Raw genomic sequence first — 25,948 nt, forward strand, 5'->3', positions numbered from 1 at the left:
CTTGTTTTGAGCTTTAAAAATGTAGCTTTTTCATCTCCTACAATCACCTGGAAGGAATGGACATGTTCTAAGTAATGAAACACGTGGTTACTAATGGATAAGTTAGTTATTGTCACTGGCTTTGGCTTAAAATGACTCTGAGAAATGTAAAATATGCAGAGAGCAAAGACCATATTGAAATTAGGCATCAAATGTTAAAACTGCTGCAGGTAACTCTTTATCTATTACTGCTGTTTATTAACATTGTACTAAACATTAAAAAGAGCTTAATTAGTAATTATCCTTCATGATCATTTCGAATTCTAATTAGGTTTTAATAATTTATAAAAACACAAGTTAAAGAAAAAATGTCCAAATAAAAAAGCAAAACTATTTATATTAATACAAAAAGGTAAATTACTTCTTGTCTGAAAATATCATTAAATTAAATTAAAAATAAGTTTATTTATTTTAATATAAGAAGTTCCAATAAAATACAAAATATCAATTATTTATTTCAATAAAAGATCAAATAAAAATGAACAAACGAAAATAACAATGCTATTGAAATAAATACAAGACGGAAAATGATAAATATTGTAAAATATAATAACAAATATTTATTTAAATATAAGAATTTCCAATAAAAAAATGTATTAAATAAAATATTAAAAGAAACAGAAGGAGTTTAACTTAAGTGCCCAATGAAAGTTCATATAAAATAAAGACAGATACTGCAAATTGTACTACAATATGCGCCATGTACTGTACAGTATATTACCCCATGTACTGTACAGTATATTACCCTATGTACTGTACAGTATATTACCCTATGTACTGTACAGTATATTACCCCATGTACTGTACAGTATATTACCCCATGTACTGTACAGTATATTACCCTATGTACTGTACAGTATATTACCCTATGTACTGTACAGTATATTACCCCATGTACTGTACAGTATATTACCCCATGTACTGTACAGTATATTACCCTATGTACTGTACAGTATATTACCCTATGTACTGTACAGTATATTACCCTATGTACTGTACAGTATATTACCCCATGTACTGTACAGTATATTACCCCATGTACTGTACAGTATATTACCCTATGTACTGTACAGTATATTACCCTATATACCGTACAGTATATTACCCTATATACCGTACAGTATATTACCCTGTATACAGCACAGTATATTACCCTATATACTGTGCTGTATACAGTGGTATGCAAAAGTTTGGGCACCCCTTAGGAAAACCACTGCATCAGTTTGTCACTTGCTGAGCTTTTGAAGCAGCAACTTCATTTTAACATATGTTATACCTTATGGTAACAGAAACATCTCAGTAGTGAAATAACTTTTATTGGTCAAACAGAAACATGTTTATGTGCATTCAAACAAAAATAGGCATGTGCATAAATTTGGGCACCCCTAAGAAATAATTCCATTAATATTTAGTATTGCCTCCTTTTGCTGCAATAACGGCCTGTAGACGCCTCCTGTAGCCACAGACAAGTCCCTTAAGCCTGGCAGGTGGTATTTTGGCCCATTCTTCCACACAAAACGTCTCCAGTTCAGTCAGGTTTCTTGGCCTCCGTGCATGGACAGCCTTCTTCAAATAAATCCATACATTTTCAATGATGTTAAGGTCTGGGGACTGGGATGGCCATTCCAGAACATTGTACCTGTGCTTCTGCATGAATTCCTTGGTGGATTTTGATCGGTGCTTAGGATCATTGTCCTGCTGAAAAATCCAACCCCGGCGTAGCTTCAACTTTGTGACTGACTCTAGAACATTCTTGTCAAGAATCTCCTGGTACTGTAAGGAATTCATGTGGCCCTCAACTTTAACAAGTTTTCCAGTACCTGTGCTAGCCACACAGCCCCATAACATGATAGATCCTCCACCAAATTTTACAGTGGGCAACAAGTTCTTTTCATTGAATGCAGTGTGTTTTTTTCGCCATGCATACCTGTTCATGTTATGACCAAATAACTCAATCTTGGTCTCATCTGACCACAGTATTTTGTTCCAAAATGCTTCTGGCTTGTCCAGATGTGCTTTTGCATACCTCATGCGACTCTTCTTGTGATTAACACTCAGGAAAGGCTTTTTGCACATCACCCTTCCAATGAGCTCTTCCTGGTGCAAAGTACGCTGGATTGTGGAACGGTGAACAACTACACCATCAGCAGCCAGATGTTGTTGTAGTTCTCTGGAGGTGGTCTGTGGCTTCTCTGTGACCATTTTCACCATCCTTCGCCTGTGCCTTTCCCCTATTTTTGTCGGCCTACCACATCTTTCCTTCACACGGACTGTTCCTGTGGCCTTCCATTTCACAACTACGTTTCTGACTGTGGAGACAGACAGTTTAAACCTGTCAGATAATTTTTTGTACCCTTCTCCTAATTTATAATGTTGGATTATCTTAGCTTTCAGGTCAGTGGAGAGTTGTTTTGAGGTCCCCATCTTGCCACTCCCTAAGAAAGAACCTAGGCCAGGCACAGCCAGCTATTACCTATGTTAAATAGCCTTTTTCATGATTGGTTCCACCTGTCTTTGTAATTGAAGGTCTAATGAGCTAATCAAAGCAATTTTGTGCAGCAACCTGTCAGCTATAAATCCGTACAGGTGTTGAAATGAATGCTATTTATAAGGGTGCCCAAACTTTTGCACATCCCATTTTTTGCATTTTATTTTATTATAATAAAACTATGTAATGCTACCCTAAGAATTTTGGTCTGGAAAACACTAAAACGTCTACATCTTTGTAGGAAAACAAATGTTGTTGCTGTGATCTTCTATTATAAAGGAAAAGCAAATTGTCATGAAATCTCAGAGGGGTGCCCAAACTTTTGCATACCACTGTAAGTGTTATATTAAGGAGATGACACCCGCACAAAGTTTATGTCCGTTCCTGTTATTTTTTTGGGCTACTGTGCCCGTGCACACGTCACAGACACACACCACTGCAAACACACACTACACACACACTGTTCCCTGCAGAATACAGTGTGTGCATGAGAGGTTTCCTACCAGCAGGGGCATGGCGAGGTCAGCAAAGTAGACGAACGCCGCTCCGAGCGTGAACCCCACAGCCACAGGGACGAAGGCAAAAGAGCCGTACTTCCCAGAATCCTCGGCCATGTCGATCGCCGGCGCCAGCAACGACCAATAAGAAGCAGCGAGCATCACCTGAGAGAGGAGAGGAAAGAGAGGAATGGGAACATTAAATAAGATGAAACCCTCAAAGCAGAGACCGTCGAACACAGACGGAAGGCAATATGTCATCACTCATAAGAAAATGTCACTTCAGAAATATATGCAGTAAATGAGCAAATCTCAAAGTGATGCAACGACTACTGCTGCATTAGTTCCTAATGACTTTGCTTTAAGTGTGATGAAAGTTTTAGTGCATGTCAATGGTGTAGATCGTCAGAATTCTTCTATTTTTTAATCTGAAAATTAAAGAACCTATTTATTTCTTGGAAATCTAAGAACAAAGTCATCATTTTCAGATTTTCAGAAAGAAAAGAGAAACCTCTATTTTTCAGAAAATTACATATAAGAAAAATAATTCTCAGACACAAAATATGAATTGCCAAAGAACCACAAATGATTTCAAATGTTTCTGAATTTTGGTGAAGTTCCTTTACTTCCTCTCCAGAAAAAAGGAGAGTAAAAGAAAGGATCAGAAATCTCAGTCTCAGTGTCAGCCTGCTGCCTGCCACTCGTCCCCCGGCCAACCCACCGCACATCCATCCCCTATTCATTCTCCATAAGCTGTCTCTGCCGTCTGACCAGACATCTGACCCCATCTGCATATCTCTGGAATTATTGAACCCTTTCTGACCAACAGAGATATCGTTTTCTGGCATCACCTTAACATTTTACGGGGAGAATCTGCATTTTGGTTTGAGGGCGCATGCTGACAGTAAGACGGTTACCCGGTTTAATCAAATCCCTGTGTGCTGTCTTTGTTTTGAGCTTCTTGTATGCACTCAATGCTTCTGCAGCGTCTGTTGCTCATCACTGAATGCGTTCCAATCTTTAGTCTGATTGGGTTCAGCTCCTCTCTTCCTCACACACAGGATACAAGAGTGTGTGTTCAGCCCTGCCAATCAAAAGTAATGGAAAGTGAAATTTAGTCAGGCACACAGAGTATAACGACGGAAGATATGATTGCAACCCACAAATTGGATCTCTGTGAGCGTGAACTTGTGAAATATGGAAAACTCTTTAAAGGAGTCAAGTTGAATTGCTAGAGTCTGCCAGCAATCACATCATCATCATGATTGCAGGGGAATGATAGCGTCCTATTTTCCATCAACAGCCTGACCTCCAGTTTACATGATGTAAGTCTAACTACTCCAAATGTATAACAGTAGGTCCGGCCGGCTGCATATAGCAATAAGGAAGGGTAGGAAACCAAACTATACAGGTGGAAGAAGGGACTTAAAATACCCAACAGGAGGATAATCAAACTGTATGTATTTGCATTGTTTTGGCATCTGAATGTCTTCATTAGGAAACAAGTAGAGCAATGATATCAAAGAGAAGCTAGAAAGAAACTATCGGAGAAGGAAGTGGTAGTGGGGCAGGAATGAGTTAGATTACCAAAATTGCTTTTAATGTGTTTATTATTATTTTTGCATTAATTGTTAAGTGTGTTGGAGATTAAAATGAATTTGAGTTCTATAAAAATCAGTCTTAAAATAAAATATCAAAGTAATTATAATAAAATTATATTATTATATTTATTATTATTATTATTATTATATTATTATTATTTATTATATTATTATTATATTTATTATATTATTATTATATTTATTATATTATTATTATATTTATTATATTATTATATTATTATTATATTTATTATATTATTATTATATTTATTATATTATTATTATATTTATTATATTATTATTATATTATTATTATATTATTATATTTATTATATTATTATTATATTTATTATATTATTATTATATTTATTATATTATTATTATATTTATTATATTATTATTATATTATTATATTATTATTATATTATTATATTATTATTATATTTATTATATTATTATTATATGATTATTATGATTATTATATATCTTATTATTATTTCTTTATTTTTGAATTAAAGAAGAATCCACTTCAAACAAAGGATTCATTTTAATTACTTATAATAATTTATGGTTTCAGAGTTTTCTTTGAGGATACATGTATTTCGAATGCTACTACCCGTCTCTCTTTTCACATGTTTTGGTACTGAAGAAGTCGTCAGTGTTTCCTCTAAAACCAGACTTTTCAACGACCTTGTGCAGCAGAGCAGAAACGAAGAAAGAATAGGCTCCTGTTTGCATAATTATAATAAATATAACCTCTCCTAATGGCATGTTCCTTTACATGCAGCAATTCAATCAACTCATTCTTTTAGGCACACTGCTGGAACCCACTGAAGGGCAGCACTGGTTAAAAGGCCTCCTCATGGTACTAAAGCAGCAGCCAGGTTAATTATTGCAGAGCTGATTTCCGTTGTATACTGACCCAATTCACTTCTAATTACCACAGGAAGGCACTGGTTCCAACCTTAAAGGATTCCAGTAGTGTTATACTTTCTATAGATGGTGATATGCAAACTCGTTGGAAACTTTTCTCATTTTCTTAAACTTAAACCTTCCTGCACTCACAACTACTTCATAATCAGAGAGAAGGATTCTGGAGGGGATTATTTTTATCTTCCTCACCAGCTCTCTACGTATGCCCTCTCCATGAGAGAACCACCCGGAGAACATTGTGTACTTCTGTGCAAATTGAGTCAAGGTGGAGAGCCTTAGACACTTTAATTAACAACAATCCAGAGAACACATCCGATGAGCAGTTTGACAAACTTCTCTGGAAGCTGCCAAGCCTCGGAGGAGCAGAACAGACACTTTTTAAATGTCTTCTTTGTTTCGTATTATTCTATTTTTGTATTTGTTTTATTATTATCATTTTTTTACTCCTTAATAAAACATAAATATATATACATTTGTATTTCGTGTGTATCATAACTGTTGAAAAATAATGAATATTACAAACATCTCTATTGTTGATGTGCAAAACTGCAAAGGAACCAAAAAGGTGGGCTAGCCTCTTAAGTCAAAGGAACAAAACAAAAAAAGGAATGTGTATGAAGTTAAATCTAGGTAAAAATACACTGAAACATCAGCTTAAAAGCCACTAATTTGCACAAAAAGTAGACAAATGGAAATTCAGCGTGGTCCGGAGTGCAGCTTTTCATAACGGGCAATTGTTGCGTTTGCTTCAAGGACAACAGGAATGGTTAGGCTAAAACAACATGGTGGAAAAATAATTACAATAAGGACGCTTACTGTAGGGTTTAAAGCATAAATGGGCAATCTCACCTGATGACGGTTACAAATGGCTATGAGGAAACAGGTTGAGATATCTGAAATTCAATTGGCAGGAAACACAGATCCCTTAAGCCAACACAGAAACTCATATCCATTATGCAGAGCAGTATTACAAGAGGCCAACGGGAGGCAGGAATCTCATTTGTGAGCACAGCTTCCTGTAAACACAGCCCTCACTGGCTGCTGTTCAAAAAGCCAATGGGATTTTGGATTATTGCCGAAAATAATTTCAACATTTATGATAATTAAACCTGTTGTTCAGCAGGATGATCCCCCCATATTAACACAACTTTATGATTTCACAAGTAAAACGCCAATGTCGGGGTGTAGAGGAACTAGAGCACGGTCACATGACTTCACGTCTCCACTGCTAAGCTAAAGGCGGCTAATGTTGGGCTATGAAGGAACTACAGCACGGTCACATGACTTCACGTCTCCACTGCTAAGCTAAAGGCGGCTAATGTTGGGCTATAAAGGAACTACAGCACGGTCACATGACTTCACGTCTCCTTTGCTAAGCTAAAGGCGGCTAATGTTGGGCTATAAAGGAACTACAGCACGGTCACATGACTTCACGTCTCCACTGCTAAGCTAAAGGCGGCTAATGTTGGGCTATAAAGGAACTACAGCACGGTCACATGACTTCACGTCACCACCGCTAAGCTAAAGGCGGCTAATGTTGGGCTATAAAGGAACTACAACACGGTCACATGACTTCACGTCTCCACTGCTAAGCTAAAGGCGGCTAATGTTGGGCTATGAAGGAACTACAGCACGGTCACATGACTTCACGTCTCCACTGCTAAGCTAAAGGCGGCTAATGTTGGGCTATAAAGGAACTACAGCACGGTCACATGACTTCACGTCTCCTTTGCTAAGCTAAAGGCGGCTAATGTTGGGCTATAAAGGAACTACAGCACGGTCACATGACTTCACGTCTCCACTGCTAAGCTAAAGGCGGCTAATGTTGGGCTATAAAGGAACTACAGCACGGTCACATGACTTCACGTCACCACCGCTAAGCTAAAGGCGGCTAATGTTGGGCTATAAAGGAACTACAACACGGTCACATGACTTCACGTCTCCACCGCTAAGCTAAAGGCGGCTAATGTTGGGCTATAAAGGAACTACAACACGGTCACATGACTTCACGTCTCCACCGCTAAGCTAAAGGCGGCTAATGTTGGGCTATAAAGGAACTACAGCACGGTCACATGACTTCACGTCACCACCGCTAAGCTAAAGGCAGCTAATGTTGGGCTATAAAGGAGCTACAACACGGTCACATGACTTCACGTCTCCACCGCTAAGCTAAAGGCGGCTAATGTTGGATGTGATCTCTCTAAATCTCTTCAGCTCGTGTTAAAAAACAATTTTATTTTGTCTGACCAGATTTATTGGAGGAATTAAAAGGACAGCAAAATGAAAGCTTTTGAGATCACCTAGGGGAAACTTCAATTAGCTTCAAACTACCTTTCTGTTTAGGCATTACCAATCAAATTCATCCTCCATTTGATTAGCTGTTTCATTTGTTTGCCCGTCCTTTATGGTGCTTCTCATTAATTTGCCTTTGCAGCCGATACACTCCAAGTTCATTCCACTATCTCCAGTCTTGCTTATTAAGTCCAAACAGAGTTTCAAGACTTTGTTGAAACACCTGTCTGAGACTAATGCCAGCATCCAATTACTGCTGTGCTTTTCACTCAGGGCCAAATAATAATCCTTGTGCGACTAGTTTCAGACGGAGATATGGAAGCACTGTGGCCTCGAAATATTCTGTTAACATACAGAGCTGGAATTCTAATTCGTGGGGATATGCAACAGAAAGAACGTGTCTGAGTAAACCACGACTGTTTAACTAGCCTGGAAAATCTGATTTTAGGCCCTAGCTCAAGACATAAAAGACATATAGAGCGAACCACTAAGATCCTCTCCTCCCTGTATATCTACAACACATACGGAGAGGAGAGGAAAGTTATGGAGGTAATGTCTTTAACTATTTTGGTCCACACTGAAATATTTAAAAGACTTGTATACTCTCTGTCTTGTTCATGAATAAATAACTCAAATGGAAACATAAATCTAAGTACAAAGTAAACACAGGCACATTATACACTCAGTTCTATGATCTGGGGCTGCTGCAGTTGGTCTGGTTTAGGTTCAGCAACGTGCCCAAAGAATGAGGTCAGCTGACTCCCTGAACATACTGAAGGACCAGGTTATTCCATCCATGGATCTCTTCTTCCCTGATGGAGCGGGTATGTTCCAACAGGACAATGCCAGGATCCATCGGGCTCAGACTGTGAGAGAGTGGTTCAGGGAGCATGAGACATCATTTTCACACATGGATTGGCCCCCACAGAGTCCAGACCTGAACCCGATTGAGAATCTTTGGGATGTGCTGGAGGAGACTTTGGGCAGTGGTCTGAATCTCCCGTCATCAAAACAAGATCAAAAAATAATGCAAGACAGAAACAAATGTTGAGATGTTGCAGAAGCTCGGGGAAACCTTTAGTAGACTTATTTACTGGGTTCATATTTCCCACTGCTTCTGTGTGTTTGTAAAGGGAATAACCAGAACGATATTGGCCCTATTTTAATGACATTTGGTGGAAGGACCAATGAATAACCAATTACATTTCAGAGCTTATCCAATTTTCTGGGCTGATTCAGGCATTGCATTTCCTTTTGTTAACTTAGACAGTTTGTAATGTAATCATGTGTTGTCAGAATAATTGGCAAATTAGACGAGGAAAACACAAACAGCTACTGATGTGTTGTTTACACCCATTGAGCAATATAATAAAGTCTTTGTTGAGTGGTCTTTTTAAATTGGATTGTTGTTCGCAAACTGTGGGATTTTGGGGACAAATTCAATTATATATTTTGAGTTTGAACAAAGATGTTTAATTTCATTCACCTTGTTTAGTTCTGAATGACCACAGGGAGAATTGGCTGGCATCCTTTGAGGAAATTCAAAAAGGCAAACTTCCACAACACTAAAGCCACTGGGGCGGTGGTGGCAAAGTCCATAGGGGCTTGGCCTGGGAACTGGAAGGTCACCAGTTCAAGTCCCCGAAAGACCAAGTGCCACCGCGGTGTCCCTGAGCAAGACACTGGTTACCTACACTGCTCCCCGGGCGCCATACATAATGGCAGCCCACTGCTCCTAACACTAGGATGGGTCAAATGCAGAGACCGCATTTCGTTGTCCTAGTACTTGTACTCTGTGCAATGACAATAAAGTTGAATCTTCTTCTTCATCTTCATCTTCACCACTTCCCAACTGGGAAAGATGGGACCATTGGAAAAAAGCAAAACCTTGCTTTTTTTTTACTGTAGTTCAATGCATTTCCAATAACTACTTATTATGCCAAAATGGATTTCATATACTGTTGTTGTTTTTCTGCAGCTTTTCATGAATGATATAGATTTGGGGATACTGGTAAGGTCACGTTGGGTCAATGTATTCAGGATTTTAAGTCTCAGCTATAGACCTTTTCCAATATATGGTCTTTTCCTCTTTGACATGAACATAATTGATTATTGTTCCACGCAATTAACATCGACTACGTACTACTGTATGCGCATATAGAGCAGGGGAAAGCATGTTTTGGGTGTGTGTTTGTGATGTTACAAAGGGCTTTCATGGTTACATGAATCATAAAAGACATGGTTTATTTACAGCAGGTTCTCTCATTGAGGACGAGCTTGAATGGTGAGTTATATCCCTTAAAATAAATACAAATTAAATAGAGCAAAAGCCTTTTGAACGCTTCAATTTCACAAAAAATCTTCAGTGTTTTTTCTCCAGCTGGGCGTAGTGACGATCATGTAATCATCCTCAGGAGTGATTTTTGTGTCGCACTTTTCTTCAATAACGATATGGATTTGGGGGGAAAATTTAATTAATTCAGAATTCTTAAGCCATTCTCCAATATCTTCTTTGACACACACTAAATTAATACCTGTTCCACTGTCAATAACCTCCTAATGCTCTCTACAATATCTCCAAATGCTCTCAGCTTTAAGGAGCCTCTTCCTGGTGCTCTGATCCAACAAAGCTTCAGAGTCATCATCTCAATCAATCCTCCAATCAGTGACAGTCCTGCTGAGCTTGGAGACACCATGAAGGTCATAATAAGAAACCAGCAGGGAGTATTTTAAAGGTCTTATCAATATATATAGCTATACATTCAGGGGTCTGCACATGGGGTCCTTTTGTTGGAAGACTACTACAGACATTGTGTAAGCATGTAAGTGTATGCCTGCTATTTCAAAAAGGTAAACACAGAGACTTTTAAATAGTATAGGTCTTTATGGAGACGCTACCTTCAGCAGAAATGGTAATTGTGATGAGTAGAACAAAAGGAGTTTCCTGTTAAATACTTTATATAAGGTACATTCTTGGCACTAGGCAAGAGGTTCTGATTTACCCGAGTATGTGATGTGAATGCTTTTAGTCCTTTTTAGAACATGGGGGAGAAAGGCAGTAAAATTAGCATTCTTCCTCACCTGGTAATGTTTGTTTTTCCATATTTACAGGCAGAAAAGTTGCTAAAAATAACTGATTATGGATATTTTATTGTAAAGTCATAGGTCTGCTATCATTGTAGTCATTGAAGCATTTTTTTAAATGGTCCAAAAGTACTAAGCAAATTGTTTAAACACCTGATGGCTTCAGTGGATGTGTGGAATATAAAAGAGAAGAGAACATGAGATGTGTCTATGATGATTTAAATGGTTATTCTGGGCTGATAATAAAGTAAAACACATGATTTATTTAAAGGAAGTGCACTCATTGAGAATGAGCTTGAGGATGGTAATTTCTATCCCCTAAAAAAATAACAGTATTTCATCGCCCGCCTTGTTTAGAGTCTCTATCATGTAATCACGGCCTACGGCAGATAGAGAAATCGAATGGAATAGATCAGAGTTTGATTGATTGCACGGATAAAAACAACTTGATAACCACCCTGCACAAGATAAGTAGTAACTGATGTGTTCCTCAATCAAGAGAAAGAAAAAAGTTATCATGCATTTTTCATCTTATCTATAATCGGTCTGTATCTCACTACTCCAGATACAGATTTCCCCCCTGAGTGGCTCTGCTTATACATTCCCCTCACCATATGCACGTTCCCAATTTCATCACTCTGTTTTAATGGCCTGTATCCCCCTGTCAGTGCAAACTCTCCCGTTAAAACAAAGAGAAGATGCCTCCAGTCATCTCCCCTTCCTGACAGCTCTCCTATCGATCCATCTTGCCTCAGTCCATTGAGGAGCAAATAACGTTCAAAGCTGTCCAAGTTCTCCCACTTCATCTCTCTTTTTCCGTTATTCCCATCGGTTCCTGCCTCCATCCTTCGATCTGTCGCCATCTTTCACCTACTCTCTGTCATGATGCAACCAAACCAGTGCTGCCCACAACAGTCCTATTTCTCTGTGGGGAGTCCCCATGGGGAAAGAAATCACACAGAGCTAGTTTGGATCATATTCACACGGGTAGATTTCACAAATTTACAAGGCAGGTACAGGAAAATACACTTAACACACTCCCACTGTGGATAGGAGATTATTTGCAAAGATCTAAGATCTATCTATCTATTCAGCATCAGAGAAGATATCCACCATGCTAAATGCTAACGTTGCATGCTAACTATGACAAATTTGAGTTTTTGGTTACCCAGTAACAAGTCAACATAGTTCTGGATGGATTAATTTAGCAAATGCATGCCTCTACTTAAAGGACAACCCATTTCTGTAGATAGGAAACAAGTGGCCATGTATTTAATAACTAAATAATTAGGCAGTAAAACTACTTCTATCAAGCAATTCCCTGAATTATGTCTCAGCAAAGCCTTAAGTTGTGAATATTAAAACACTGAAATCCAAGTCTGTGATAAAAAAAAAAAAAGAGTTTAGAGAAAATATCCGTCATGCTAACAGCTTTCTGAGGCTAAATGCTAACGTCAGCATGCTAACAATGACAATTTTAAGTTTATGTTCATAATTAAAAAGACTAAATAGTGTTTATTGTAGAAGTTTAACCACTTTTTAATGTCAACAATCAAACACCGATACAGGACTGTGACGTTTAAAAGGAAAAACACCACTGAGCGAAAGGCTATTTGAGGCTAAATGCTAACGTCAGGATGCTAACAATGACATTTTTTTTCGAAGAGAGCTGGCTGGAGAAATGTCACCACTTTACGTCTGCATTTCCTGGAGAAATCCCTTAGAGCCATTACAACTCTACAACACTGAGAACAAAGTCCGTTATAAAGACAAGGAAAGAGGCCTCAGAGAAGCTACCCGTCATGCTAACGGCTCTGAGATGCTAACGGCACATGCTAACGGCTCTGAGATGCTAACGGCACATGCTAACAAAGACAAGGAAAGAGGCCTCAGAGAAGCTACCCGTCATGCTAACGGCTCTGAGATGCTAACGGCACATGCTAACGGCTCTGAGATGCTAACGGCACATGCTAACAATGACAATTTTTACTGGTTAATTAAATAAAAACATTTTATTTGTAGGCTTTGCTGGAGGAAAAAAATACTGCAATGGGTTATATTGCACATTAATCAAGAATATAACCAATAGTATTGAGAATACTAGACTCAATGTTTTCCCGGTATAATAATATATTCCTATCAGAAACATCTACCTACATTATTCTGATTGACTTTGATATCTGTGAATATATTGCAATATGTCCCTATGGGGTTTATTTATTCGGCATCTGCAACCACTAAAGGCATTCATATTGCATTTGTTGGTATTTACTAAACAAACATTGATATAATTCGATGCTGCAGGATCGGAGCAAAAGCGAGAACACTGGCAATCACAAGTGTTCTCATACAATATGGATTTGGAGGCTTTTCCATACAGAGCTGCAAATGTATGTATGAGGGGAGGGAATTGAAGTGTGTACAAATCCCCTCTGAGCCTGATTTATCACTGGAAATTGAACACATCTGGGAGGAGCAGGTAAAACCATTGTTTTATAAAACAACTCACACGAGGAAGAGAGGGACACATAATAAGACATTATATAAGACAAAAGCCAATAAAAAGAGCAGTACGTGACAATTGTTAAAAATGAGCAGCTGTTCATTATTATAATACAACACACACTGGTTTTGTACAAAGCACAGCAGCTTAATAAGCAAAAAATAAAGCAGCCAATGTCAATCTAGCCCTGGGAGCCTTCCAATATTTTAGATTAAATTCAGCTCAAATCAAATCACGGAGGCATCAAAGCCATGCATGCCTCGTCGTTCCAAAATAGAGCCAAGTAAAAGATTGAAGACGCACAAAAACAAGCGTGGAAACATTGACAGTTTGCTCTCTGACAGGAGGAATCAGCCCTCTCTCTCTCTCTCTCTTTGAGATGCAGATCAAATAGAGCGTCCTCCTAATGAGAGTGCAGGGGGGAAACAGGAAGTGCTCCTCTTTCAGGAGGAAAACACACATTGAGATTCTGCAGCGGAGACATCTCAACGGAGCAGATGTATAATAAAGAATATAGCTCAGAGATCACTCCCAATAGCACTGAGGGAATGTATGGTGTGAGGGGAATATAAATGCAGGTTAAACAGGCATTAAGAGAGCATTAAATGCTAGTTTGTTAAAGTAGGGAGGTACATTTACTCAACTGTCCTTAAGTGCACATTTGAGGTACTTTTACTTGAGTATTATTCATTCAAAGCTACTTCATACTGACACTTCACTATATTTAAAAAGCCAATATTGTCCATTTTACTCCTCAGCATTTATCGTACAGCTTTAGTTACTTTAAACAATTAAAGGCCGTAAATATGGAGTGTGGACTTGGAGAGGTCCCAGTTCACCTCCGAGGCACTGGACAAGGTTAAACACATAGAAGGAATATGCTTTGGTGAATAATAGTGAATGAAGTAGCAAAGATATAACGAATATAACATCATAAAATAGGCCAACATTGGTTTCACATTGTGATCCAAACCTCATTAAGTGCTTTTTCCTCACCTTGTGCTCCTAATGTACTCAGGGTTGGCTTTCAGCTTAGCGAATGTAAATGTGTTTGAACTGCAAGGAGGTTTTACACGACCTCTCCGAGGAAACACAATTTGGAAATCCATTAGGAGTCAGACGCAGGAAAATGAAAACATGCAGCAGCATATGTTTCCTCTCTGGAAATGAGGTACACATATCATTACCTCATTTAGGTATTCTTTAAACACAGCTCTGAAACATTTACATACCACTTTTACTTCAGCAGTTTTTTAATGCGTGGCTTTCACCTCGATTTGAGCTTCATCAGTGGTGGAAGAAGAATATTATTCTTAAGTGATTGGCTAAGGGGAGGGACATCTCTAAGAGGTTGACCAATCACAACAGAGCCGGCCAGCTAACCAATCAGAGCAAAGTGGCCTCTGTTTTCAGACAGAGGGTGAAAAGAAGTGCTGCAGCACAGGCAGTATGAGAAAAATAAAGACACACTAAACATCAGCAGGAGAGGACTCTTTAAAGTAGAGACACTACATACTGATATACACCTGAACATCAGCAGGAGAGGACTCTTTAAAGTAGAGACACTACATACTGATATACACCTGAACATCAGCAGGAGAGGACTCTTTAAAGTAGAGACACTACATACTGATATACACCTGAACATCAGCAGGAGAGGACTCTTTAAAGTAGAGACTCTACATACTGATATACACCTGGACATCAGCAGGAGAGGACTCTTTAAAGTAGAGACACTACATACTGATACACACCTGAACATCAGCAGGAGAGGACTCTTTAAAGTAGAGACTCTACATACTGATATACACCTGAACATCAGCAGGAGAGGACTCTTTAAAGTAGAGACTCTACATACTGATACACACCTGAACATCAGCAGGAGAGGACTCTTTAAAGTAGAGACTCTACATACTGATACACACCTGAACATCAGCAGGAGAGGACTCTTTAAAGTAGAGACACTACATACTGATATACACCTGAACATCAGCAGGAGAGGACTCTTTAAAGTAGAGACACTACATACTGATATACACCTGAACATCAGCAGGAGAGGACTCTTTAAAGTAGAGACTCTACATACTGATATACACCTGAACATCAGCAGGAGAGGACTCTTTAAAGTAGAGACACTACATACTGATATACACCTGAACATCAGCAGGAGAGGACTCTTTAAAGTAGAGACACTACATACTGATATACACCTGAACATCAGCAGGAGAGGACTCTTTAAAGTAGAGACACTACATACTGATATACACCTGAACATCAGCAGGAGAGGACTCTTTAAAGTAGAGACTACATACTGAGCGCCATGTGCTCTACAAATGAAAGTGAAACATGGGAGATCTACCTCAGAATATTAATTGGATCCAGTCACATGTGAGGCTGCAGGGGAAGAGGCACAGAGATCTCCATCATCCAAGTATTGGGTGATATTTGAGCGAGCGTAACTCAGTGTTTACATCATTTATGTCACATTTGTTGGTTTTCAGTGGAGGAACGATCATAATTTAATTAGTTTTACTTGCACTCGGCCATGTGCATACAGTATGCCGCTCGTTCACGCTGCAGTAAAAGGATTCAGTAATGGCTAGTTCAGTCAGTAATATTACACAGATAATAAATCATCTTTATGTTATTACATTTGGACTTATTTTCATATATGTTTCATTATTATTTTAGCAACTGTAAACAACATATTTTTCTAAATGATTATTATGTCTTTATTTATATTTGTATTATATTTAATCAACTGCATGTGACTCAATTATCTGACTTACATTTATTATTATTATTATTATTATTATTTTAGTATATTGTATTTGTATTATTTTAATATATTTGTATTTATTGGTATTCTGGGTTTATTTTAGTATATATATATTTTGTATAAATTGTTATTTATTTTTATATATGTATTGTATTTTCTATTGATGGTTTCTTAAACACATTTGTAAAGAACATTGTAGTTATTGCACCATCTTATTTGGAGTCTTTGACCAAAAATGATTTAATTGGATAAACCCCGCTAGGGTCATTTCTTAATCAGCTATGCTTTCTGCCCTCCTTCTCCAACCCACTGCGTTTTCTTTCACTTTTACTTCCTATTTTAATATTAAATTACTTCAAAAAGAAAGAAATAATCTCCCTCAGCTCAGAAATACAGGAAAGAAAAGCAAGTATACATAATTTGCAGGTAAGGCGACCGGCTGTGAGGATAAGGGCACCTCCAACCCTGTGATTTATGCTCCGTACTGCTTAATTCTACGTGTAAAGCCTGCGGCACATATGAAAAAAAACAAGTATGCTTTTAACAACCTCGTGCACACGGCCTGACACTTTGTGCACGGTCTTTGAGAGTGTGCCATTAAAACATTCCCCCGTTTCTGCTTCCTTCCACCTTCAGCATCTGCACTCACACAGCCACACACAGCCACACACACACACACACACACACACACACACACACACACACACACACACACACACACACACACACACACACACACACACACACACACACACACACACACACACACACACACACACACACACACACACACACACACACACACACACACACACACACACACACACACACACACACACACACACACACACACACACACACACACACACACACACACACACACACACACACACACACACACACACACCCTTTTTTTAAAAAGGCACCCAGAGAGGGTGAGCTGGACCTTGATACTTGAGTCTGCATTTATTACAAGTCTTCTCGAGGAGCCTCACTCGTGCACCTGACACTTTAAAGAATTGTGTATAAAAAAGAGGATTTTGTTAAAATGCAAATGTCAACCTAACTGTAAAGAGGCACAACTTTGCCAAGAAATTCATAAATTAATTTTAGTACTCAACGTCATCACGCCCAGCATTAGCCGCCTTTAGCTTAGCGGTGGTGACGTGAGGTCATGCGACCGTGCTGTAGTTCCTTTATAGCCCAACATAAGCCGCCTTTAGCTTAGCGGTGGTGACGTGAAGTCATGTGACCGTGCTGTAGTTCCTTTATAGCCCAACATAAGCCGCCTTTAGCTTAGCGGTGGTGACGTGAAGTCATGTGACCGTGCTGTAGTTCCTTTATAGCCCAACATTAGCCTCCTTTAGTTTAGCGGTGGTGACGTGAAGTCATGTGACCGTGCTGTAGTTCCTTTATAGCCCAACATTAGCCGCCTTTAGCTTAGCGGTGGTGACGTGAAGTCATGTGACCGTGCTGTAGTTCCTTTATAGCCCAACATTAGCCTCCTTTAGTTTAGCGGTGGTGACGTGAAGTCATGTGACCGTGTTGTAGTTCCTTTATAGCCCAACATAAGCCGCCTTTAGCTTAGCGGTGGTGACGTGAAGTCATGTGACCGTGCTGTAGTTCCTTTATAGCCCAACATAAGCCGCCTTTAGCTTAGCGGTGGTGACGTGAAGTCATGTGACCGTGCTGTAGTTCCTTTATAGCCCAACATTAGCCTCCTTTAGTTTAGCGGTGGTGACGTGAAGTCATGTGACCGTGCTGTAGTTCCTTTATAGCCCAACATTAGCCGCCTTTAGCTTAGCGGTGGTGACGTGAAGTCATGTGACCGTGCTGTAGTTCCTTTATAGCCCAACATTAGCCTCCTTTAGTTTAGCGGTGGTGACGTGAAGTCATGTGACCGTGTTGTAGTTCCTTTATAGCCCAACATTAGCCTCCTTTAGCTTAGCGGTGGTGACCTGAAGTCATGTGACCGTGTTGTAGTTCCTTTATAGCCCAACATTAGCCTCCTTTAGTTTAGCGGTGGTGACGTGAAGTCATGTGACCGTGTTGTAGTTCCTTTATAGCCCAACATTAGCCTCCTTTAGTTTAGCGGTGGTGACGTGAAGTCATGTGACCGTGCTGTAGTTCCTTTATAGCCCAACATTAGCCTCCTTTAGCTTAGCGGTGGTGACCTGAAGTCATGTGACCGTGCTGTAGTTCCTTTATAGCCCAACATTAGCCGCCTTTAGCGTAGCGGTGGTGACGTGAAGTCATGTGACCGTGCTGTAGTTCCTTTATAGCCCAACATTAGCCTCCTTTAGCTTAGCGGTGGTGACCTGAAGTCATGTGACCGTGCTGTAGTTCCTTTATAGCCCAACATTAGCCGCCCTTAGCTTAGCGGTGGTGACCTGAAGTCATGTGACTGAGCTTAAGTTTCTCTATTGCATAACGTTAGCTATTTACAATAAAAAAAGCGGTGTTAATATGAGGAGATGATCCTGCTGAATAAATCATGCAAGTCTCATTGTTGTGCAAAGGAAAGTCCCATTGGCTTTTTGTAAAGGGAGCCTGCAAATATACATTATACCACTCTATTGAAAGAATATCAATACAACATCCCAAATACAACCAAATATTGATATTCTGCGTGCATCCACGTCTTTATAAACAGCCAGAAAAAGCACAGCCTCTTATGAAGTATTCCTGACAGGTATTGCCTCAGGACGCTGCATCTGGCAGCAGCATGGCAACAGAACTAATGCCCATATGGACGAATGCCTGGACCTCTACTGCTTCTTCTCCTTCAGGCTGATTTTCAACCAGTGCACGCAACGCTCAAAACCACAGAAGCGCCTGTTGGAGACGAACGTGGGCTGTGGAATATAACACCCTAAAAAAAAAAGAAACCCACACGGTGCAATTACATAAAATGCTATTTATTGGCCGCTCCTTCACACTGGCCTGGAGACGCTGCGCATCGCTACTGCCAATTGTTTTTGTTTCTGCACATGTATTACATTTAAAACTAGAAGGACACATCTCATGCCAAGCTGGTTTCCATGGTAGAAAAATAACAGGTTTAACCGTCCTGCAACTTAATTCTTATTTGGTCCTAGCATGAACATCCTGCCAGGACATTTGTTTTCAACAACCGGAAACATGAACTCTTCGGAGGGGGAAAAAACTCTGTTGATTGAGAATCATTACGAGGGCTCACGATAAGAAACCGGAGAATATTCTTTGCAGGAATGAGGAACTTTCTTTGGGTTAATCTGCTGCGATGTCCAGATTCCTCATCTATTCTTCCACATATCGAACGGCTAAACTAAAAATGTGATTGTTGTTTTACTGGCAGACACATTCCTTTCGTTTTAAGCTTCATTTCTGGCTGAGAAGCTGCTGCTAGACTAAATATTTCAGACTGGTATGTGTTTGCAACAACAACAACAAACGCAGTGAGCATTTCGGGAATGTGAGTGTATATTTCTCTGTAATTTATGTGCATGTATTCAATGGTTGTGTGCTGCTGTTGCTTTCTTCTTATATAATCTTATAAATAATCTTAGCAGCTGTGGCGCAGTGATTTAGTGCACTGATCTTTAGATTAGAGGAGCAGGGAAGCGCAGGTTCAATCCCTTGACCGCCACTGTAGTCAACATTCACAAAGGGCTCCTGGTGGTATTATATATGTAATATGTAATGTAAAGCGCCCTGAGCACTTGAAAGGTTTACTACATCAACAATGATGCATGCAAGTGTCAAGACTCTGATATAAACTCCTCACCATTTGTTTCTTTCTGGATGCATAATGAACATAAATCACAAAAACCCATTTTCTAGGTTCTCTGCAAATGATTGTGTGCTCAATATTGGAGCAGAAAGATTCCTATTATTGGGTCCAAAAATTGAGAAAATATGCAATTTTCAGATCAAATTTGGCAACTGAGAGCACATTTATTACTGCAAGACAGCTTCACATAAGCGACCAGGAACTGTAGAACTTGTTTTTTGTAAGGAAGACTTCTGATTTCTGTAAAAAATAACATGTTATGTTTTGTTTTCACCCACATTACGTTGACTGGCAACAGCCTGTTCCATTGTGACGTTACCACACAGCAGGCGAAACGTATTCAGCCCATTCAAATAGTTCCTATATGATTGTAATTGGTGAAACACAGCTGGAGTCGCCTTCATAAGCGGTCTGTGGAGGAATTACTGTCCAGTTATATCCACTGAGCCCTGACCAGGAAAAAAAACATTTAAAATGTTCCCAGAAAATAACGTAGAGAAATAAGAGGACTCAGATTAAATGTCGCACATCAACGTCAGACGTTTAACAGCTTTCTGTAGCACGTCCGAGAATTACACAGCAAAGATACGTAGGTTGGATAGAAGAGATACAGAGAGGGGTTTAAAGATAATTAAATATCATAAATGGCTGAAAAAATGCTATTCTTGGCCAATAATGACAGCTGAGGGAAGTTGGGACATGACGTGATTTTCTGCTGTGACAAGGACTGTATGGCATGTCTGAAGTGCGTGTGTGTGTGTGTGTGTGTGTGTGTGTGTGTGTGTGTGTGTGTGTGTGTGTGTGTGTGTGTGTGTGTGTGTGTGTGTGTGTGTGTGTGTGTGTGTGTGTGTGTGTGTGTGTTTGCATGTGTTACATACAGGATGTGAGATTAAAGGGGACAGCAGATGTACAGCATGGGAACAGGATCTGAATCATATGAGATGCAAAAACAGAAAGACACGTGCAGCCACGAAAATAAGGACAAATTATTATTTAAGTTTAAAGATTCTTTTTTTTTTTTTAGAGTGACCTAGAAGTTAGCACCACCGCTAAGCTAAAGGAGGCTAATGTTGGGCTATAAAGGAACTACAGCACGGTCACATGACTTCACGTCACCACCGCTAAGCTAAAGGAGGCTAATGTTGGGCTATAAAGGAACTACAGCACGGTCACATGACTTCACATCACCACCGCTAAGCTAAAGGCGGCTAATGTTGGGCTATAAAGGAACTACAGCACGGTCACATGACTTCACATCACCACCGCTAAGCTAAAGGCGGCTAATGTTGGGCTATAAAGGAACTACAGCACGGTCACATGACTTCACGTCACCACCGCTAAGCTAAAGTAGGCTAATGTTGGGCTATAAAGGAACTACAGCACGGTCACATGACTTCACGTCACCACTGCTAAGCTAAAGGCAGCTAATGTTGGGCTATAAAGGAACTACAGCACGGTCACATGACTTCACGTCTCCACCGCCAAGCTAAAGGAGGCTAATGTTGGGCTATAAAGGAACTTATCTATTAGTTTTACTTTTTCCAGGTAAATACATTAATATATCTTCTCTAAATATTACACAACCTGTCCTGTTCCTCAGATGTCTGCCTCAGCGTTTGATTTAAAGTGGACCCTTACAGTAATAAGAGCCATCTGGAGCTGAGGTAGAGGCAATAATTCAACTAAAATTAATCAGGGAAAAGTATTTCTACCAGGCATACATTTGCATATTCTGCTCAGCAACCAGCTACTAATAACTTAGAATACCTGCAGGATTATCCGAGCCACAAAATCCCATCTATATTATGCAAGGAACAGAATGAAAAATTAAGTTTCCATCCCATTAAAATTAATTGCGATAAATGTCAAGTTATGCCGACGAGAGGCTGTGGAATTTGAAAGACTCTGGAAATAAGTGTAAATAATTCACAGTGTTCATGACGAGTGGCTAAGTTCCTCAAAGATATATTTCAGGAAGACGAGCCGCTCACAAAATTGCAAAGAGGTTAAGCAAATGTTTGACAGGAACACCCCTCGGCTCATATATCAGAGGAGGGGGATCAGCAGACCCTGGGACGTAATCGAAAAGCTGGTAAGATGAAGGAGAAGATAATTCAGATTAGAGCTGCTTGAGATAACATCCATTTATTTTCTGCCATTCGTTTTCTCAAGGAAGCCTGGATACACTCCTCAGGCTACTACCACACACAGTCCCCCCCCCCCACTGCCTGAAACGCCTCCATTGGACTCCTTTGTTTACTTCCATAACACAGTGACATCACTATGGGACAATCTCGCTCCTATTGGATAGCGCCCCAACACATTTTACATGATAGGCTAAGGGGCGGGACATCTCTCAGCGGTGGACCAATCACAGCTGGAGGCGAGCCAGCTGACAATTCAGAATCTCACTGAATTTTCCTCTGGGTTTCAATTTTTCGCAGTATTTTACTTTTTTCTAAGAAACGTAGAATTTCACTTCGAAAAGTTCCAAGATATTTTTTCCTTGAATTTCACTTTGATATTATTTTATTCACAGAATTAGATTTTTATTCAGTTTCATTTTTTTCCCAGCATTTTACTTTATCTGAATTTCCCTTATTTTTTTTTGCAGATTTTCACTATTTTTCATAAAATAACATTTTTGAAAAACAATTGAAAAACTGTACATTTGAAATGAACTTAATGTCTTTACCAAATGTACCTCTGATTAGATTTGACAATTCCTTTACTAATAAGTATTAATGATGTAACCGTTATCAGCTGTATTGCCTTGTAAAGATCTAGTTTCTCAAAATGCGACATTGTGTGTGTGTGTGTGTGTGTGTGTGTGTGTGTGTGTGTGTGTGTGTGTGTGTGTGTGTGTGTGGGTCCGATCATTTCCAATTTAGGAAGTTAAATATCTTTGCAGCGCTGTGACATCCCAGCAGAAAGAAAGCAGAAGATAACTCTCATGGATTTAAAAAAGCTTAAAAAGTCATTACACCGTTTCAAAAGGCGTCACTGTGAGCCTTTTCACTCCTGTGTCGGATTAGATTTGTTACCGATTCCCTTCTCTGGGACGAATAAGTATAAAAATAAATGTCCGCCATGAACTGCTTCCCCCTCTGGAAATTAATGAATGTAATGGTAAGAGTCAGATAGTGGTGTACAGGGGGTGGGGGGGTCTAAGCTCTATCTGAAGAGCACGATACCACTTCAGATATCATAAGGCCAAGAATTCCTTCAAGGGAGAAATTATCTCAAACTTTTTAGAATTAATGTGGCATCTGGATATGTCGGGATTTGTCAGAGGACGCTGTCAGTGAAGCATGTCATCGTGTGTGTGTGTGTGCGTGCGTGCGTGTGTAGATCGTACTCACCCCAGCTGCAAATCCTAAACTTCCATCCAAGATGCGCTTCTGAAAAAGGGATGACAAGAAGAGAGGTTTGTTTTAAATCGAAAGCTTTTTAAAGCTCTGCAGTTTTGTGTGTGTGTGTGTGTGTGTGTGTGTGTGTGTGTGTGTGGTTCCTGTGTTACCTGTCTGCTGGAGAAGACAAACACCAAGGCGGCTCCAGCAGCGGTGAGTCCCCAGGTGAAGAGGGTCCCCAGCAGGGCCTGTCTAACAGGACTGTAGCCTTCCAGCATGGTGCCCTAAACACACACACACACACACACACACACACACACACACACACACACACACACACACACACACACACACACACACACACACACACACACACACACACACACACACACACACACACACACACACACACACACACACACACACACACACACACACACGAGAAACCATTTTTTTCATTTTCTGAACTAAAATGTTCACTTACAGATTAATATGAACATGATTTCCTTTGAGGTTTGAAACCATTCCATATTTTGGGTTATTTTAACCAGTTTCCTTAAATCAAATATTATATAAAAAAATATAAATTTTTCCTAACATTTGGGGGAAATGTTGTCAAGAACCTTTGTAGAAATCAGCCAAAAAAATACAACATGTTAAAGCAACACAACCGTTCCACCTATAGTGAGTTTATATTTAATTTAAGAAGTATAAGTCAAATATCCAGAGATTTTTTACAATATATTACAAATGTATTCCTTGTATTAATTCAAAATGTTCCTTAAAGATATTCTGACTTTTCTCTCAAAATACTCCACAGATCCCACACCAGGCTAAGTGTATTTAAGCTGAGTCATGTTAAGTGTGTGTGTGTCATTCAGTCCCCACATTACTCCTGTGACACACACCCTGAACAAATGAGAAGCAAATCCTGTTTGCTCTAAGAATATCCTGGAGTTTTAGCATTTGCATCCGAGCAGCCAAACCTGTATAAAGGTTGGACCATCACTTTATTACACTGCAGCCTCATAACTCATACTGGAAAGCACTTTATAAAAACCAAATGATTATTTACGTATTTAAGACGTTTGCATTCATGTAAACAAGCTTTGCCTCCTCATTGTGTACGCTTGATATAATGTGTGTGCCTGGCTATAGAAGGGACCACTGTAAGGACAATTAAAAAGTACTGAAAAAGGGGACAGGTCTCCATGTATTGCATCTTATTATCTTATATTTACATTTATAATTTACGTTCTTGCTTTAACTCGCAACTTCTCAAACTCCTATGCATTAAATAAACATGTGTGTGACTGCAGGATCTACTTTGATGTAATCTTCAGATGATTTTTGCATGAGCATGTTAATTAAAATAAACATGCAATGGGAATATTTACCACCCAGTAGCAGGGCTTTTGCATCGCATGTAGGACCGAGAACTCCATTTGGTAAATGCATGACTTACAGACATTGATATTCATCTAATAAAAGCGGATTTGTTATGCATTTAGAGTGCATGTGTTCCCATGAATAAATGGCATGTGTTCTGCATGTAAAACAGACAGGCAGTGTTTAGCTTTGACTGACTTTTAAACAATCAAGTTAAGATAAGTGACGTTTATTGCTGTCAAAGTACGCTGCATAAACTGCTTTAATGATGTCCATTAACACTGCTATGTGAGGTATAACTAGTTGTCGAGAAAGTAAGTCAAAACACACATAAAGAGTTTAATATATGCAGGTATTTAACGTGAATCACCTGTAAATGACAGAAAACCGCATAACTTTTAATGCTTTCTCACCTTATTCTATACAATTAAGCTTTTATATTTCACTCAAACTTTCTTTGTGTCGTTATTAAACATTATTCATTCATTCGGCTGAGTTTAAAGTCGCTTTGAATCTGTTTTGTAGGTCATTTTTGCCATTAGTTTCAGTTTTACTCACTTCTTTCCAGTAGCACCCAGACTCCTCTGTATTTATTTCCTACTTCCGTTACACGTGTTTATGACGCGGAGGTCCCGCCCCTCCTCTCTTCCTATTGGTCAGTCCGTTTGACAGGAGCAGCAGAGGGAGCGGTGGCTTTTTATTCACGACCATCACATCATTGTTTTTTATTTTTAGGGACATTTCAGACAGAGAGATGAGCTGACCTCAAAACAAATAGTAGCAACAATAAAAACCTTATGAATCAAACCTTTTTAATCAAAAATCATTGTGAAATTAACCAATATATATTTGTTTTATGTTGTTTTATTACTTTGTATGTCTACACCTGATGGGAACTTATCTATATACAAAAGATATGATGTGCTATGTTCTTGAATAAATAAAGAAATACAAATCTAACTAAATCAGGGATACAAAGACCATTTAAGATGAGAAATATAAAGAAAAACCCCAAAACAAAAGGTCATATTTATAATAAAAAAGACAAAAGTTTGTTTGTTTTTTTTATTTCTTTCTTAAGCTAAATTATTTTATAGCAGTGCTATTTTTTTGTAGTTCTTGGTAGAAGTCTCCAAAGCGTTGTTCTCTTCTAATGAACGGTGAATTGTACATAAATAAAATAAACAGTAGGAAAAAAACACAATATATTTTCTTTAATCT

The 25,948-nt window shown here is 39.1% G+C and overlaps 1 protein-coding gene across 2 annotated transcripts in view; it reads right to left on the reverse strand.

Moving 5' to 3' along the window:
• Nucleotides 1-25,385, reverse strand: part of LOC134870766 (zinc transporter ZIP11-like) — a 102,008-nt gene extending 76,623 nt beyond the window's left edge. For both annotated transcript variants that reach the window (XM_063893157.1, XM_063893156.1), the window contains exons 1-4: nucleotides 25,286-25,385; nucleotides 23,509-23,622; nucleotides 23,351-23,389; nucleotides 3,031-3,189 (exon numbers count right to left, since the gene is read on the reverse strand). In XM_063893157.1, coding sequence (XP_063749227.1) covers nucleotides 3,031-3,189; nucleotides 23,351-23,389; nucleotides 23,509-23,616 — 306 coding nt within the window. In that variant the 5' untranslated portion in view covers nucleotides 23,617-23,622; nucleotides 25,286-25,385. The remainder of the gene's footprint in view (nucleotides 1-3,030; nucleotides 3,190-23,350; nucleotides 23,390-23,508; nucleotides 23,623-25,285) is intronic.
• Nucleotides 25,386-25,948: the final 563 nt, after the last annotated feature.

The sequence above is a fragment of the Eleginops maclovinus genome, chromosome 10 (assembly GCF_036324505.1).
Source record: "Eleginops maclovinus isolate JMC-PN-2008 ecotype Puerto Natales chromosome 10, JC_Emac_rtc_rv5, whole genome shotgun sequence".
Lineage (NCBI taxonomy): Eukaryota > Metazoa > Chordata > Actinopteri > Perciformes > Eleginopidae > Eleginops > Eleginops maclovinus.